This window comes from Trachurus trachurus, assembly GCF_905171665.1.
Source record: "Trachurus trachurus genome assembly, chromosome: 9".
NCBI lineage: Eukaryota > Metazoa > Chordata > Actinopteri > Carangiformes > Carangidae > Trachurus > Trachurus trachurus.
Window position 1 is genome coordinate 16,762,688 of NC_139895.1, and position 14,088 is coordinate 16,776,775.

General features: G+C 43.0%; 3 protein-coding genes across 3 annotated transcripts; all 3 read left to right on the plus strand.

Moving 5' to 3' along the window:
- The first annotated feature begins 2,876 nt into the window (after window positions 1–2,876).
- On the plus strand, window positions 2,877–5,752 carry LOC310991131 (betaine--homocysteine S-methyltransferase 1-like). The gene is made up of 8 exons (XM_083978724.1): window positions 2,877–3,024; window positions 3,505–3,637; window positions 4,039–4,151; window positions 4,240–4,431; window positions 4,544–4,691; window positions 4,769–4,951; window positions 5,056–5,284; window positions 5,395–5,752. The coding sequence occupies exons 1-8, from the start codon at window positions 3,007–3,009 to the stop codon at window positions 5,582–5,584; spliced, it is 1,206 nt and encodes a 401-aa protein (XP_083834850.1). The 5' UTR covers window positions 2,877–3,006; the 3' UTR covers window positions 5,585–5,752.
- A 139-nt stretch (window positions 5,753–5,891) lies between these two features.
- LOC310991132 (betaine--homocysteine S-methyltransferase 1-like) lies at window positions 5,892–10,153 on the plus strand. Its single transcript, XM_083978725.1, has 8 exons — window positions 5,892–6,207; window positions 7,573–7,705; window positions 7,844–7,956; window positions 8,135–8,326; window positions 8,410–8,557; window positions 9,026–9,208; window positions 9,313–9,541; window positions 9,670–10,153. The coding sequence occupies exons 1-8, from the start codon at window positions 6,190–6,192 to the stop codon at window positions 9,845–9,847; spliced, it is 1,194 nt and encodes a 397-aa protein (XP_083834851.1). The 5' UTR covers window positions 5,892–6,189; the 3' UTR covers window positions 9,848–10,153.
- Window positions 10,154–11,174: 1,021 nt separating this feature from the next.
- On the plus strand, window positions 11,175–14,039 carry kgd4 (alpha-ketoglutarate dehydrogenase subunit 4). Its single transcript, XM_083979994.1, has 5 exons — window positions 11,175–11,498; window positions 11,717–11,865; window positions 12,938–13,001; window positions 13,219–13,412; window positions 13,506–14,039. The coding sequence occupies exons 2-5, from the start codon at window positions 11,812–11,814 to the stop codon at window positions 13,521–13,523; spliced, it is 330 nt and encodes a 109-aa protein (XP_083836120.1). The 5' UTR covers window positions 11,175–11,498; window positions 11,717–11,811; the 3' UTR covers window positions 13,524–14,039.
- Window positions 14,040–14,088: the final 49 nt, after the last annotated feature.

The following is a 14,088-nucleotide window of genomic DNA, read 5'->3' on the forward strand; positions in this document are numbered from 1 at the left end:
ACATATTTTAAAGTCGTTTGACATGGGCGGGGCAAATTGGCTCAACAGAGCCCCCTAGAAAATTTCAAAAATGCAGTGCCTTGTAGAAGTTTTACTTGTGGAAATTGGGAGGCTAATAGAACATGCCAAGACGCACAAAAAAGCCTCTTGATGTCATGGTGAAATCCCAACAGGAAGTCGGCCATTTTGATTAGAATTTTTTAATAATAATTAATGCAGTCAAGGTGTGGAGGCTGATGCACACCAACCCTGCTTGAATAAGGTCCTGTGGACCGAAACGTTGTTTGTTTTATTAAAGTCTTTTGCAAGTTATTTGACAGTGTGCGGGAGACCCTTTTTTTCCCTTTGTTCACGCCTTAATAATAATTAATAAAATACAATTTTAATAATTTCCTCACGTCATATCTGAACAAACTAATCCTAGGGATTTTGCCTGATCAACTTCAAATTGGCTACGTATCATCAAGACCCCATGCCGATCAAAGGTTGTGCTCTGCATGTCTGTAGGTCAAAGGGCTGCTAGGGCTCGACAAACTTTAGCGCTGTTTCTGTGCTCGTCATTTAATTTCGAACGGCTCTCACACACACATATCCTATCAAGTTCAACCTTGCTGGACATGATGATGGCTCTGCCCTGAACATTGCAATATACTAACTTCCCACTTTACTCTCGCTGTCTTACATGCAGGACTAGTTAAACCAGGAGATTAGCTCAAAGTCTCAAAAAAAAAAGAGGAAACAACTTTTCTAGCTCTGTCCAAAGATTATTCATTCACAAATTATATCTTCTTCTTTCTTTGGTTTGTCCAATATGAAAACACAAGGAGTTAAACAATAGCTTATGCAGTGACGTCTTGGACTGAAGGCTAGTTGTTGTTGTTGTTGTCATGAGGTTAACCCCAGAGTCACAGTTCCCTACCAAAGAGAAATCACTTTGTTGTTTTGTTTTTGTTTGGTTTGAACAAATGCTGCCTTTAAGGAGCTGTCAGGCTGAATAAATATCTTTGGCGAAAACCAGGCTAAATGTTTTCCCCATTTCAACTGTTTGTGCCATGCTAAGCTTACTGTGTCCCTCCTCAAGGCTCATATTCAACAGATGTACCTATCTAAGGTTGGGGAAAGCATCCTACTCTACAGCTTTTTATTGAAACTAAAAAATGTTCACTCTGAGTGGGATGAATGAGAGGAGAAGAACAACTCTCCACTGGTAATGAAATGTCAAAGGTCTTGTGCATCATTGTGCACATGTTTGTCAACCTATTTTTTTTTTCCATCTTTGGAAACTTCTGTTTTTGTCACATAAAAGACTTAAGGTCTGAACAATGCTTGGCTGCACAGCATGAGTTTGTAATGAATGGCCTACCAGTGAGAAGAGGTAAGAATTGTCAGCATATTTGCAAACCGGTGCCAGAATCCATTTTGGGGGCATGTGACAGCATTATGTAATACAATAAACACTTTGCTCTACTGAGCAAAGGGGGCTCCTTAATACAAGCTGATGAAATCCTATAGTGAACTATAGATTGGAGGCGTTTTTCTGAACTTTGACTCTGTTGATAAACACCTTAGGGAGGTGTGCAACATTCCCCCTGAAACTGGATAGACCCAGAGCTGACAGAACTACACACCGCCAGGTCAATATCCCCCTCTGTGCGTGTTTGTGTGTTTGTGTGCGTGTTTGTGTGTGTGTTTGTGTGTGTGCATGTTTGTGTGTGCATGTGTGTGTGTGTGTGTGTGTGTGTGTGTGTGTGTGTGTGTGTGTGTGTGTGTGTGTGTGTGTGTGTGTGTGTGTGTGTGTGTGTGTGTGTGTGTGTGTGTGTGTGTGTGCACGCGCAGAATAAAACAAGGACAGCTATGAAGACTCTGGGCAGGAAAGGAGGTGTTACTGGTTAACCTTGATAAATGCAGTGACCTACATGCTTTTCAGGTTCACAGTATTCTCTCACATAATGTATTGTACAATGGTTCAGCATCATTCTAATTCAACTGACTGAAAATATAGAAAATATAACTGCAACAGCTATTTCCATTATTGATAAATCTGCTGATCATTTTCCTAATGAATCGCCTTCATCTTCTTAAGCAAGCTGTAGTTTACTGATTCATTTCATGTCAAATAAGTAATCTTTTATTGAACAATTCTTGCAGCTGTAGTATCTGTTATAGTATGCCATTTATATACCATAGCCTCTGCACAGATTAAGATTTCAATAATTCTACAAAACACAAACCTAAAATCTGGTATTATACAGTAGAACATGTTTTGGGGGGTTTCCCACAAGGCTGATAAGACTCTGCCTTGTGTCTCAAGACCAACAGCAACATATGTACTGTAGTTGGACAGAGGTGAATAATACAAGCTTATCTCTTGCAGAAGGCCCCAGTTGTGTGGACACTTGTTCCTAATTGCATCAGAATCACATAAAGAAGACACAGATCTGAAGTATTTCATTTGATGCAACCAGTTCTGAGCATGAATGAACTTGCGAGCAATGAAGCTAAATTGCACAAATAAACCACATTGGTTACATAATAAAGATGCTCTGGTCCGTTAAACTCACTAAGGCCTTTTGTTCACTTTTGTTCATGTTACACTCCACTAGAGTCCAGTTTTCCAAACAGCCGTTTTCCACAAAGCTCAAATGGCTCTGGAGGAGGTTAATGTTAAACTAGAGATATTATTGGCTTGGACCGGATTAGTAATATAATCATTAAACAGCCAAATCTCTCTTTCTGTCACAAACTGTGTGTCCCTGTCTTACCCGAACCAACCGCTACATCCCATGCCACCTTCAGTCAGAAGAACATGCCAGTCAGACCAAGTTGCACAATATACAAACAGACATGTGGCAATTAGACATGGATTTGGCACCAACATGAAAACCTCCCATACTGATGCAGCAGTATAAAACTGGCGAGGGGCAGCTCTTGGGCACTCTTCAGGGATTCAAAGGGAGTCACTGTTACTAAGTGCTTAGTGCTGCAGCTGAAACTGGGGACAAAGAGATGGCACCTGTCAAGAAGGTAAAATAACCTGCTGCTGCTGACAACGATGCACAAAGATTACCTCTACTTTCATGTACAGGGAACAACTTTTCTTGATGCAGCTTAAACCTCAATACCAGCTTTAACATCATGCAACCTGATTTCATACTGCAGATCATAGGATGTACTGGAGGTGGTGTAAGGATAATGTTGCCAGTTTTATGAGTGCGCGTGCCGTGCATTGGCGTGTGTGCTTGCGTGCGATTTGTGAAATATCCAGACTAAAGCGGTCGATGCTGAAGACGCTTGAGCTAAAACCACTTTTATCTTTTCACCTTTGTACCTGATTGGCAGCTTCTATCACATAAACACATAAAGAATCATAAAATCTTCACTGTGTGTGCATGTGTATGTATGTATGACATCACCAGTCTGTGATCGGCCATAAAGTTTGTCTGATGTCTGATTGCCTTGCCGATGTTGAGTCAGTGATAACTCTCAGTGGCTCTCTCTTGCTAGGGTATCCTTGAACGTCTGAATGCTGGGGAGGTGGTGATTGGCGATGGAGGTTTTGTGTTTGCTCTGGAGAAGAGGGGGTATGTGAAGGCCGGGCCATGGACTCCTGAGGCTACTGTCACACATCCAGAGGCTGGTAAGACAGACAGACAGGTAGCACCCACACATATTGTATCCAACACTCCCATACAGCAAGAGGGAACTTGATGCACAAACCCTACATGAATGAATGAATGAATAAATGTTATTTTATTTACGTGTCATACACCAGTTAAGGTGCCCAGCCTATAAGGGCTTACAAGACACAGATTTCATACTCATAGCCAGCAAACATAATCAGCAGGGTACAAACAAAACCCCATAGATTGTACATTTCAAGAATTTGCGCAAATAATTAATTCTTTCTTAATTTCCAAGCACTTTTTTATGAAAGTAGCTATAGTAAATACCTCTTCCCTGACAAAACCAACCCAACTTGACTTCATCATCAGTTCAGAACAACTCAGGCTTCCTACAAATCTGTATTTTTTCCTTCAGTGCGACAGCTGCACAGGGAGTTCCTGAGGGCAGGGGCTAACGTCATGCAGACGTTCACATTCTACGCCAGTGACGACAAACTGGAGAACAGGGGTCAATCGCTGAGACTCACTGTGAGTATCCAACTGTAGTACCCCACGTCCAACATTAGGCTGTAGTCGTGCAAATACCAAACCATTATCACCGTCCTGATTGTTTTAGGGGGCACAAATCAACGAGGCAGCCTGTGACCTGGCGAGGGAGGTGGCCAATGAGGGCGACGCTCTGGTAGCTGGTGGAGTGTCCCAGACTCCATCCTACCTGAGCTGCAAGAGTGAGACAGAAGTGAAGGCCATCTTCAAGAAGCAGCTGGATGTGTTCATGAAGAAGAATGTGGATTTCCTCATCGCTGAGGTGGATTCACTTTGTTAACTCGACAAGTTGTATCAAAGTGACTCCGGTATGAACTAATACCGGAGCTGATAAAAGCTCAGAGCTGTGCTCAATGTTGTTTCTGTCATTGCAGTACTATGAGCATGTTGAGGAGGCCGAGTGGGCCGTCCAAGTGCTGAAGACCAGCGGAAAACCAGTCGCTGCTTCTCTGTGCATTGGACCAGAGGGAGACATGCACGGCATCTCGCCCGGAGACTGCGCTGTCAGGCTGGTGAAGGCTGGTATGTATTTAATCGACTGTGCAACTGGCAAGCTGTTTCATCCAGTGTGACAATAACTATTTCCCCCTGTACTCCAGGTGCCCAGATTATTGGTGTCAACTGCCACTTTGACCCCATGACCTGTGTGAAGGCTGTCAAGATGATGAAGGAAGGAGTGGAGAAGGCCGGGCTGAAGGCTCACTACATGGTGCAGCCACTTGCCTTCCACACTCCCGACTGCAACTGCCAGGGATTCATTGACTTGCCAGAGTTCCCCTTCGGTAATTTTTTAAAAACTTATTACAACATTAAAAGAAAAAAAAGAAAAAAACATCTCACAAGTGACAGCCATTAAAGTTTGTTTCTGTGTTCCTCTTGCTGTCAGGTCTGGAGCCCAGGATCCTGACCCGCTGGGACATGCACAAGTACGCCAGAGAGGCCTACAAGGTTGGCATCAGGTTCATTGGAGGCTGCTGTGGGTTTGAGCCTTATCACATCAGGGCTGTGGCAGAGGAGCTGGGCCCAGAGAGAGGGATCATGCCTCCTGGCGCAGAAAAGCATGGAATGTGGGGTGCTGGTCTGGAGATGCACACCAAGCCCTGGGTCAGAGCCAGGTAAACCATCTGGAAAACATTCAGCACACTGGCGAGCACAGAGTTTTATAAATATTATAATTTGCTTAATTTTCCCTCCTGTATGTAACTTGTGTCTTTATCTCCTCCAGGGCCCGTCGTGACTACTGGGAGCAGCTCATGCCCGCATCCGGTCGTCCCCAGTGCCCGTCCCTCTCCACACCAGAAGGATGGGGTGTGACCAAGGGCCACGCTGACCTGCTGCAGCACAAAGAGGCCACCAGCACCCAGGAGATGAAGCACGTGGTGGATATGCAGAAGAAGGTCAAGGGAACAGCATGAGCGAGACAGAGCGCTACAACCATCGGTCAACAACAAAGACACAAAGGGGAAGGAGTGACGTCTTTCCCAGTTCAGTTTGGAGAGAAAAAGCACTTGTAACAGTGATGCTCCAGTGGTGGAGTATTCATTTGCAACTCCCGAGTCAATAAACCTGAGTTTGTCACTTAATTTTATGACTACATGTTGTCATTTACTGTGCAAGGAAACCTATGAAACAGTGTCTCCAACTATAAATACGTCACACATGTCCCATATTTTAATTTAAGTGATTTAGTCCTCACTGGTTTTACTAAAAGTGGATGTTTACTATCAAAGAATGAGTCTATTCAAGGCCAAAAAAACAGAAACCCCACAAACACACCGACAGCCGTAATTAATCCGGCCCAAACTAGTAGCACACATTCACAATACTCTCATTCAGCAACAGAGGGGAGGAGAAGGAGTAAACATTGACATTGTGTAACTTGCCCCTTGCCAATCAGAGCGGCTCTTGCTTAGACCCCTCCCCTACTTCAGCGAGATTTATAGAGGGCCCCTACACCACTCTAATGTCACTTCAGCTTCTCAAAGTCTGAGCAGTCAGGGGTCCACACAGCTGTAGGATTATGGCACCAGCAAAGAAGGTACGTGTTGAGTTTTGTCTAAAGGGACCACACTGCAGAATATTCATACACATCTGCTTTACACAACTGAAGAATGCCACTAGTGATAATATGTGTCATGTTTACTTGTGAAGACAAATGGGCTCGAAACTGGGGGCCCACTCTGGGGGGACACGCTGCATGCTTTTCGGTGGTGTTTTTGTGCAGTGTGTATTCTGGGCGATGGGGTACAGTCTTCCTCATGTATCTTCTGCACAACTGGCGTGTCAGCTCACATTTCTCTGAAGCTCCACTGAAGTTTCCAGCTGCTCTCAGAGATATAAGACCAGTAACGCCACTATAGAGTTATATAGGTGACTTGAAAAATGTCCTGACTAAAAAAAACACTGGAAAAACAGACACATTTTGGCTTTAAATTCAGAATGATGAATGCTATATTATCTCAACATGAGTGAATTTTATATCTTTTTTCTTAAATTAGATGTCTGCATAATATGTACATTTTCATCCGCTACATTTTGGGATAATTTTAAAAAGATTAATTTAAACAACTTTTTTCCCAGGCTTTTATTTTATAATTTGCCTAACTGAGAGAAAAACAAAACAAAACAAAAAACACTTCCCCTCCCGTAATTGCAAATAACAGAGAAATGACTTAATTCATTGTTTTATTTTTGCAGAATTTCACTGATTTGTTTAGAGGATTTTTTTTTTTTTTTTGGGGGGGGGGGGGGTTCATAAAGTTTAGGAACTTACAAATCTGACTCTCAGCGTGCTGAGGTTTCATGCCATGTGTACACACCAGGTGGAGCTTTTCTTAGATTCAAATACATGAATCAATCAATGAATAGGCCTAATTAAAATATCCAGAACAACTGTAAGAGAATTCAAACTCATTACAGTGATAGCTAGTTTTGCTCAACAATTTTACACTCAAGACTGTGTTTGATTGCAAATGCATTTATGCCCACAGCCTAAAGTGGAATGGATAACACCTTTTCAGAGCAGAGATATCTGAATGGTTACGGAAGGTCAAAATATTCACATCAACAGTTGAACAATATTCGAATGAGAAGGTGCGGGTCTATCAGTCAGGACGAGTAGTGCAGCTGTTGTCAGACATGTGCTGGTTTCCTGAGGACTCAGGGTCATGGTCGAGGGGGAGGGGATGGGGTGGTGAGGGTAGGGTGGGGTGAGTTTGGGGTCGTGGAGTGCGCTGAACTTGGGAAACCACTTTGCAAGAAGTAGCCTATAATGCATACACAATCAATTGTCAATTCATATATTTCAATTCATTATGAGGCCTCAGAGGATCATCTCCAACCTGAGTGTAGTCTTACTCAGTCCACATCATTCTAAATTCACTATGCTGATCCTTCATCACAGGGAATCTTGGAGCGTCTTGACGCTAACGAAGTCGTGATTGGCGATGGAGGCTTCGTGTTTGCCCTGGAGAAGAGAGGCTACGTGAAGGCTGGTCCCTGGACCCCTGAGGCCGCTGCAGAGTACCCTGAAGCAGGTGAGGGCAAACTTTAACTTTAAAAGACCTCTTTACTGTCTCCTCTTTGTCCTCTGTGAGTTACTCTTCTTTATGCATTGTGTGCCAAACTTTGAATTTGCTAAAATGTTTGCAATCTCTTTGTTCAACGGTTCTCAGTGCGTCAGCTGCACAGGGAGTTCCTGAGGGCCGGATCCAACGTCATGCAGACCTTCACCTTCTACGCCAGTGACGACAAACTGGAGAACAGGGGCAACAAGCTCGCCTTCACCGTAAGTTAAATGGGACATCCCACTACTGTCACAGAAATAAGTATATATAGTAAGTATATAATCTGTCAATGGAACTGACAGCGATCTAAACTCTTAGAAATAGAAATACAACTAATACAATACGACATGTTTTTGATTCTAGCCTTTGTTTCAATATAAATTGTTTTTTCTCTTTCAGGGAGCTCAGATCAACGAGGCCGCCTGCGATCTGGCCCGTGAGGTCGCCAACGAGGGCGATGCTCTGGTTGCTGGAGGAGTGTGTCAGACTCCATCCTACCTGAGCTGCAAGAGCGAGAAAGACGTGAAGGCCATCTTCAAGAAACAGCTGGATGTCTTCATCAAGAAAGACGTGGACTTCCTGATTGCTGAGGTAAAGTGTTTTGTTTGAGGTTAACCTTCTCACGTTACGTTAACAATAACACGACTCGACTGACTTGACTCTATTTCCTGCAGTACTTTGAGCACGTTGAGGAGGCCGTGTGGGCTGTGGAGGCGCTGAAGGAGACAGGAAAGCCCGTGGCTGCTAATATGTGCATTGGACCAGAGGGAGACATGCACGGTGTCTCACCTGCTGAGTGTGCTGTCAAGCTGGTCAAAGCTGGTGGGTACAGTGCTCTTCAATAAACCAATGAGAATAACACCTATCTATCTCAACTGGAAATGAATGGCAAACAGTTTCTTGAAATTACTGTTTTTGATTTCTGGATGTAAATGCAAGAAAAATATAGTAATTCTCATTTAATGTGTTCATACGAACTCATCTTGTCCTCGTATGGCCTCTCTGTGGTGTGACTAAGATGTGTATACGATGGCAAGGACAAGATGTACAGCTGGAAGACATGAGATAATGACACATGTTCTTAGCCCACTGGTGTTGTAGATAATAACTAGGACCAGCCTACATGTCAGATGTCACCGACACAAAATACAAAGACTGTTACAGGGAAAGAACACAACTCTAAATGTTTAACAGATTCAAGCAAAGCCTTCCAACAACAGTTAGTGCTGTCTCCCCTACTTGCGTCCTTATCTGCAACAGTCAGCTCACACCAATGCATGTTCCTCTTAGGTGCCCAGATCGTTGGTGTCAACTGCCACTTTGACCCCATGACCTGTGTGGAGGCTGTCAAGATGATGAAGGAGGGAGTGGAGAAGGCCGGGCTGAAGGCTCACTACATGGTGCAGCCACTGGCATACCACACCCCGGACTGCAGCTGCCAGGGATTCATCGATCTGCCAGAGTTCCCCTTCGGTAATAAAAAAAAAATAAAAGTCTTTCCATTCAATTTTTTACCATTCAGTCAGTCAATGTAAACCTGCATGAGATACTACAATAAATGCTCCATCTTCTGTCAGGTCTGGAGCCCAGGATCCTGACCCGCTGGGACATGCACAAGTACGCCAGAGAGGCCTACAATGTTGGCATCCGCTTCATTGGAGGCTGCTGTGGGTTTGAGCCTTATCACATCAGGGCTGTGGCAGAGGAGCTGGGCCCAGAGAGAGGGATCCTCCCCGCTGCATCTGAGAAACACGGCAACTGGGGTGCTGGTCTGGAGATGCACACCAAGCCCTGGGTCAGAGCCAGGTGAGTCGATGATGTGTCACTCAGTAACATAAATATGCACAGAAACTCAGTGAAATGTGAATCCTGGGCTCTTCAGCACCAGTGAGCGACAACAGGTATGAATAATCTTGTCTATTTGTCTCTTTTAGAGCCCGCCGTGATTACTGGGAGAGCCTGAGGCCAGCTTCCGGCCGTCCCCAGTGTCCCTCCATGTCTGTCCCTGATGGTTGGGGTGTTACCAAGGGCCATGCTGATCTCATGCAGCAGACAGAGGCCACCTCTAAGGACCAACTCAAACAGCTGTTCGACAGGTCAAAGACCGAATGAGTCAGTCTTTCTCCTTCAGACCTGGCAGCAGAGCTGAGTCAAACAGCCGTGCTGTGGAGCTCCTGATGCTGCATAGTGGTTCGCACTATGTGTAAACAGTGCTCCATCTCGCAAACACAATGTCAGGGGCAGAATCCTGGCTTGAGACTGGCACTGTTGATTGTAAAATTGTAATCTATGTGAAGCCACAGTGGTATCTCAAGTTCGGAGGCAGTGCATGTTTAAGATTGGGACCTTTCTGTTTTCCATGACTCTGGACCAGTTTGTTTAATAAAAATAAAACCCAATAAAATGTGAATTGGTTAATTGTCTGTCGAGATGTAATTTCTTGGTGTTGAGTGTGTTTAAAGACAGGGTCGGAGGTATATTCTGTCTCTGGCTATGAGCATCATCTCTACTTGGTGAGCACAAACAAATGCACAAAAAACAAATGCATTATTGGACAGAACTATTAGATCATGGACAAATAGGCTATCATGTAGATATTTACATGTTCAAGCTTGAATACCATGAGAATTAACCCACTAATGTTAATCAACGCCTACATTAGAGTGCTTCATAGCAGACCTGATTATGACTTTCAACTTTCATCCTATTCTTGTGATGAAATAAATAAATAAACTAATGACACACCTGTTAACTCAACAAGTGCATGGCACATTTAATGCTATGCACATAATAAAGAGCCTACAATATCATTATGGTGATTCAAGAGTTGGAGATGGGCCTTATTATTTATGAATGCAGAATAATACATGAGTGAAGAGACACCAAACATTTATGTGTGCAATGAATTGGGACTCCAGTAGATGGCAGTGTCATGGTACTATGGCCCAGATATTTGACCGCATTTACAAAGAGCCTTGGAAGAGAGATGACAAACAGCTTGCAATATTTGCACAGGACGGTCTTAAAATCTTTTAAAGCTACACTTGAATTTATTGAAACTAGAAAACCTCAAGGTGATGTCAGTCCTTCTCCTTCAAATAAGTTTGATCTAATTTTAGTATTTTAATTATCAATGCACTTGACAATTATTTTCTTAATACACGATTTAGGCTACTGCACAGACCATGTAGTATCAGAAAATGGTTTAATAAGATCTTTAAATTCCCTGCTCCATCAATCAGCAAAGTGTTGTCAGAGATACTCAACTATGATGTTTCTAAAACGTCTTTGGTGCCGGTTCCTGATAATAAATAACACATCTTCTCAAATACAACATATCTGCTGCTTTCCTCGTCTCTGATTGGACAAACTTCGACCATGTGACCAAGTGATCGTATTTTTTTTTTTAAGGCGGAGTGAAATTGAAGATAGGGGTATGATATGTCTTTGCGTGACACAGTAGTCGTATATTTGCATTTTTCTGATAAAACTAAGACATTATTTTCGTTATTTATTTTTGCTATATAGTGAATTAAACTCTGAAGCTTCACTGGGCCTCGGCTGGTTGTGCTTCGTAGGGGATTAAGGACTTTTATTTATCTATTTGTGTGTGCCCTTGTGTTTTGACAGGAGGGTAACTTTACCAGCCCGGGCAGGATTTTCTGGCTGCAGGAGGCTATGGCCTGAGATTTGACCTGGCGCGGACAACCTTTCTAGGACAACACATTAATTCATCGGCTGCTGGCCTGGATCACAAAGACAGGTTAGATACATAGGGGGAAGGTGCAGCGCAGCTCATATCAGGCTGGATATTTAGGCTAACGCTTAAAATAAGAAATTACACCTTCTATTGTAAAAATGCATGCGGTGTTAATATGAATAACCTCCGACTTGTGTTATTACCTCTCATCTTTAAGCTGTAGCGAGCAGGTACGTCTAATTTGAGCCAATTTACTTACCACATCCTTATGGTACCTATAGACTTCGCCGCCGAGCGTGGTAAGGCCGCCATCTTGTGGCCTGTTTCGTCAACTACACGGAGCTCGTCATACCGGAAGTGAAACTGTGAGGTCGTCATGGGGAGCAAAGTCAGCTCCAAAATGGCAGCTCCAGCCGCCCGAGTTATCCAGGTATGGTCTCTCCTGACTTTATTATCACTCCAGACATGTATTTGTTGTGTTCACATGAGTAATAGAAAGTAAAATGTAGGGTTTTGTTTTTATTTGTTTTGTCCGGTTAAACAGTGATGTCGGTGAGGCCTTTGAGGTTGATAAATCCTCGTACCCTTGTTCATGCCCTTGTTTCACCGCAAACACACAACAGGCATGTTACGTATTCATCACATTGTAAATGTAGCAGAAATGCTGTTTTACTGGTTTAAATGTGTATGGATGTTGTGCGATATGTTCACGGTTTGGGCTGCGGCATTAGTCCGGTTTGTCGTGCTGGTTTGCGGCTGTCACATCTGTTTCAGAGGGGGAGCTAACTTTGAGTCCAGAGCTAAAAAACCCAACCTTAAAATAGCCGCTGGACAGAAAGGCACAGAAAACACACTGTCGACAGTTGTGCTGTTTAGTTTTGAGTCATTTTGTCCTATTTTCTCGCCTAAAGCTTGGCTGAGAGTACCTGTAAACACTGTCTGCGTGAACTGGGACCTCTACTAATGACTGTCTTCATTTACTGATGTAGCCTATCAGATAATTGTATTGTTTTATCAGCTGGTAGTTTGTTTATTACTAACCGAGGCTGTCCTCTGATTTGCTTTGTCTTTAATTGTAATACACTCAGTTCAATAAATGAATGAAATGTACCACGTATTCACAGTAGTAAGTAATGAATAAGTAGGCCTAATAATCTGAACCTTGTTTTTCTGGATGAAAATCAATGTATTTTTGGCTGTACTTTGTGCCATAGCTGTCACAGCCCGAGACTTCATTGTGAACGGATCACACCCAAAACCACAAATAATCTTTTCCTGAACACGCCTCAGTATCAACCTACCGGTATTTTCTTGGCCACCATACTTGTTCTGCCTGGTCTGCCACTGAAACACATCAGACAGATTCATCAAAAAATATCTACAAATTAGAGGACTGTCTGCATAGGTCAGATACAACATGTAGGAGGTGGGAAACTATAGATGGACTGACTGTTTAACTTACTGTTAGGTGACACAGCTGTGTGATTTCTCTGTTTTCTCAGGCTGTACGGCCTCATATGCCCCTGATCAAGTTCCCCAGCAGACATGACGTCCCAAAGCCTAACGGTGAGTCTTCAGTGAAAGTGACACAAGACTCAGATACTGTAGTTAAAATTTGCCCTGTTAGTTGTTGTTGGTGATGTATTTGGTGTCTTCTCTGGTATATTGTTGCAAACTATATATTTTTAGGATCAGCTGTTTAATTTACAATATCTTTACACAATGTGCTGATGATTTGGGATCTCAACATTAATCATTTTCTTTTCCATTCCCTTTTCTTTAGCTCAAGAGGCATTAAAAACACTAGCAATGAACCTTCCACAACACGGGACATCACCTTTAGCTGCAGCGCCTCCTCCAATATCGAGAACTTTAACACCAATCTCTGGCACGCCGGACACATTGGCCTCTATTCAGCTGCTTCCTGCAAGGTACCGCAGGAGAGCAGTGGCGGTGGATGAAATGGAGTTCATCCAGGTGAGGGATAGAACTCACAACCCACTTACTAAAACTGAACATAACCTTTGTCCTTTGTGAGGTTTATAATCTTGTCGTCTTTCTTTGCCACAGCGCGGTGGACCAGAGTGACATGAAGCGACTTCAATCGCTGCAGCCAAAGTCCTTATGTGTTGGAGATCAGTATGTGTCTTGAACTCTGTTCCTCAGCACAAGAAAAGCTAATGCCACATGAGACATGATGTAGAATAAAGTATTGCATCAATCCTGTTAAAATGTACATATGTTAAATCTTAATTATATTCCATTAGCCTAGGAAGTTCATATGAAGGGACATCGTAATTGTTTCACACAATAAAGCCATAACAATAGCTTCAAGGTTTTAATTTTGTCATAATTTCTCGTGAGCTTGACTTGCAATACCACCAAACCTAAATCCAACCATAAGGCTCTGGTAAATATATATGAAAAAACAACCACTGGAAGGTTCCTTTATTCTCCATTGAAATAAAATTGAGAGATGGATGTTTTGGAGCTAAACACTGCTAAAGAGATGCTGGATGTCACATTGGAATAGCACTGACTGAAAATGATGTAAAGTTCATGTTAACTGCTGGATTTAAATGATTAAAGTCACTTGTATTTTCATTGTGGTGTTCTCATTATGCTCGTCGTAGATGTGTAGACAAACAACATC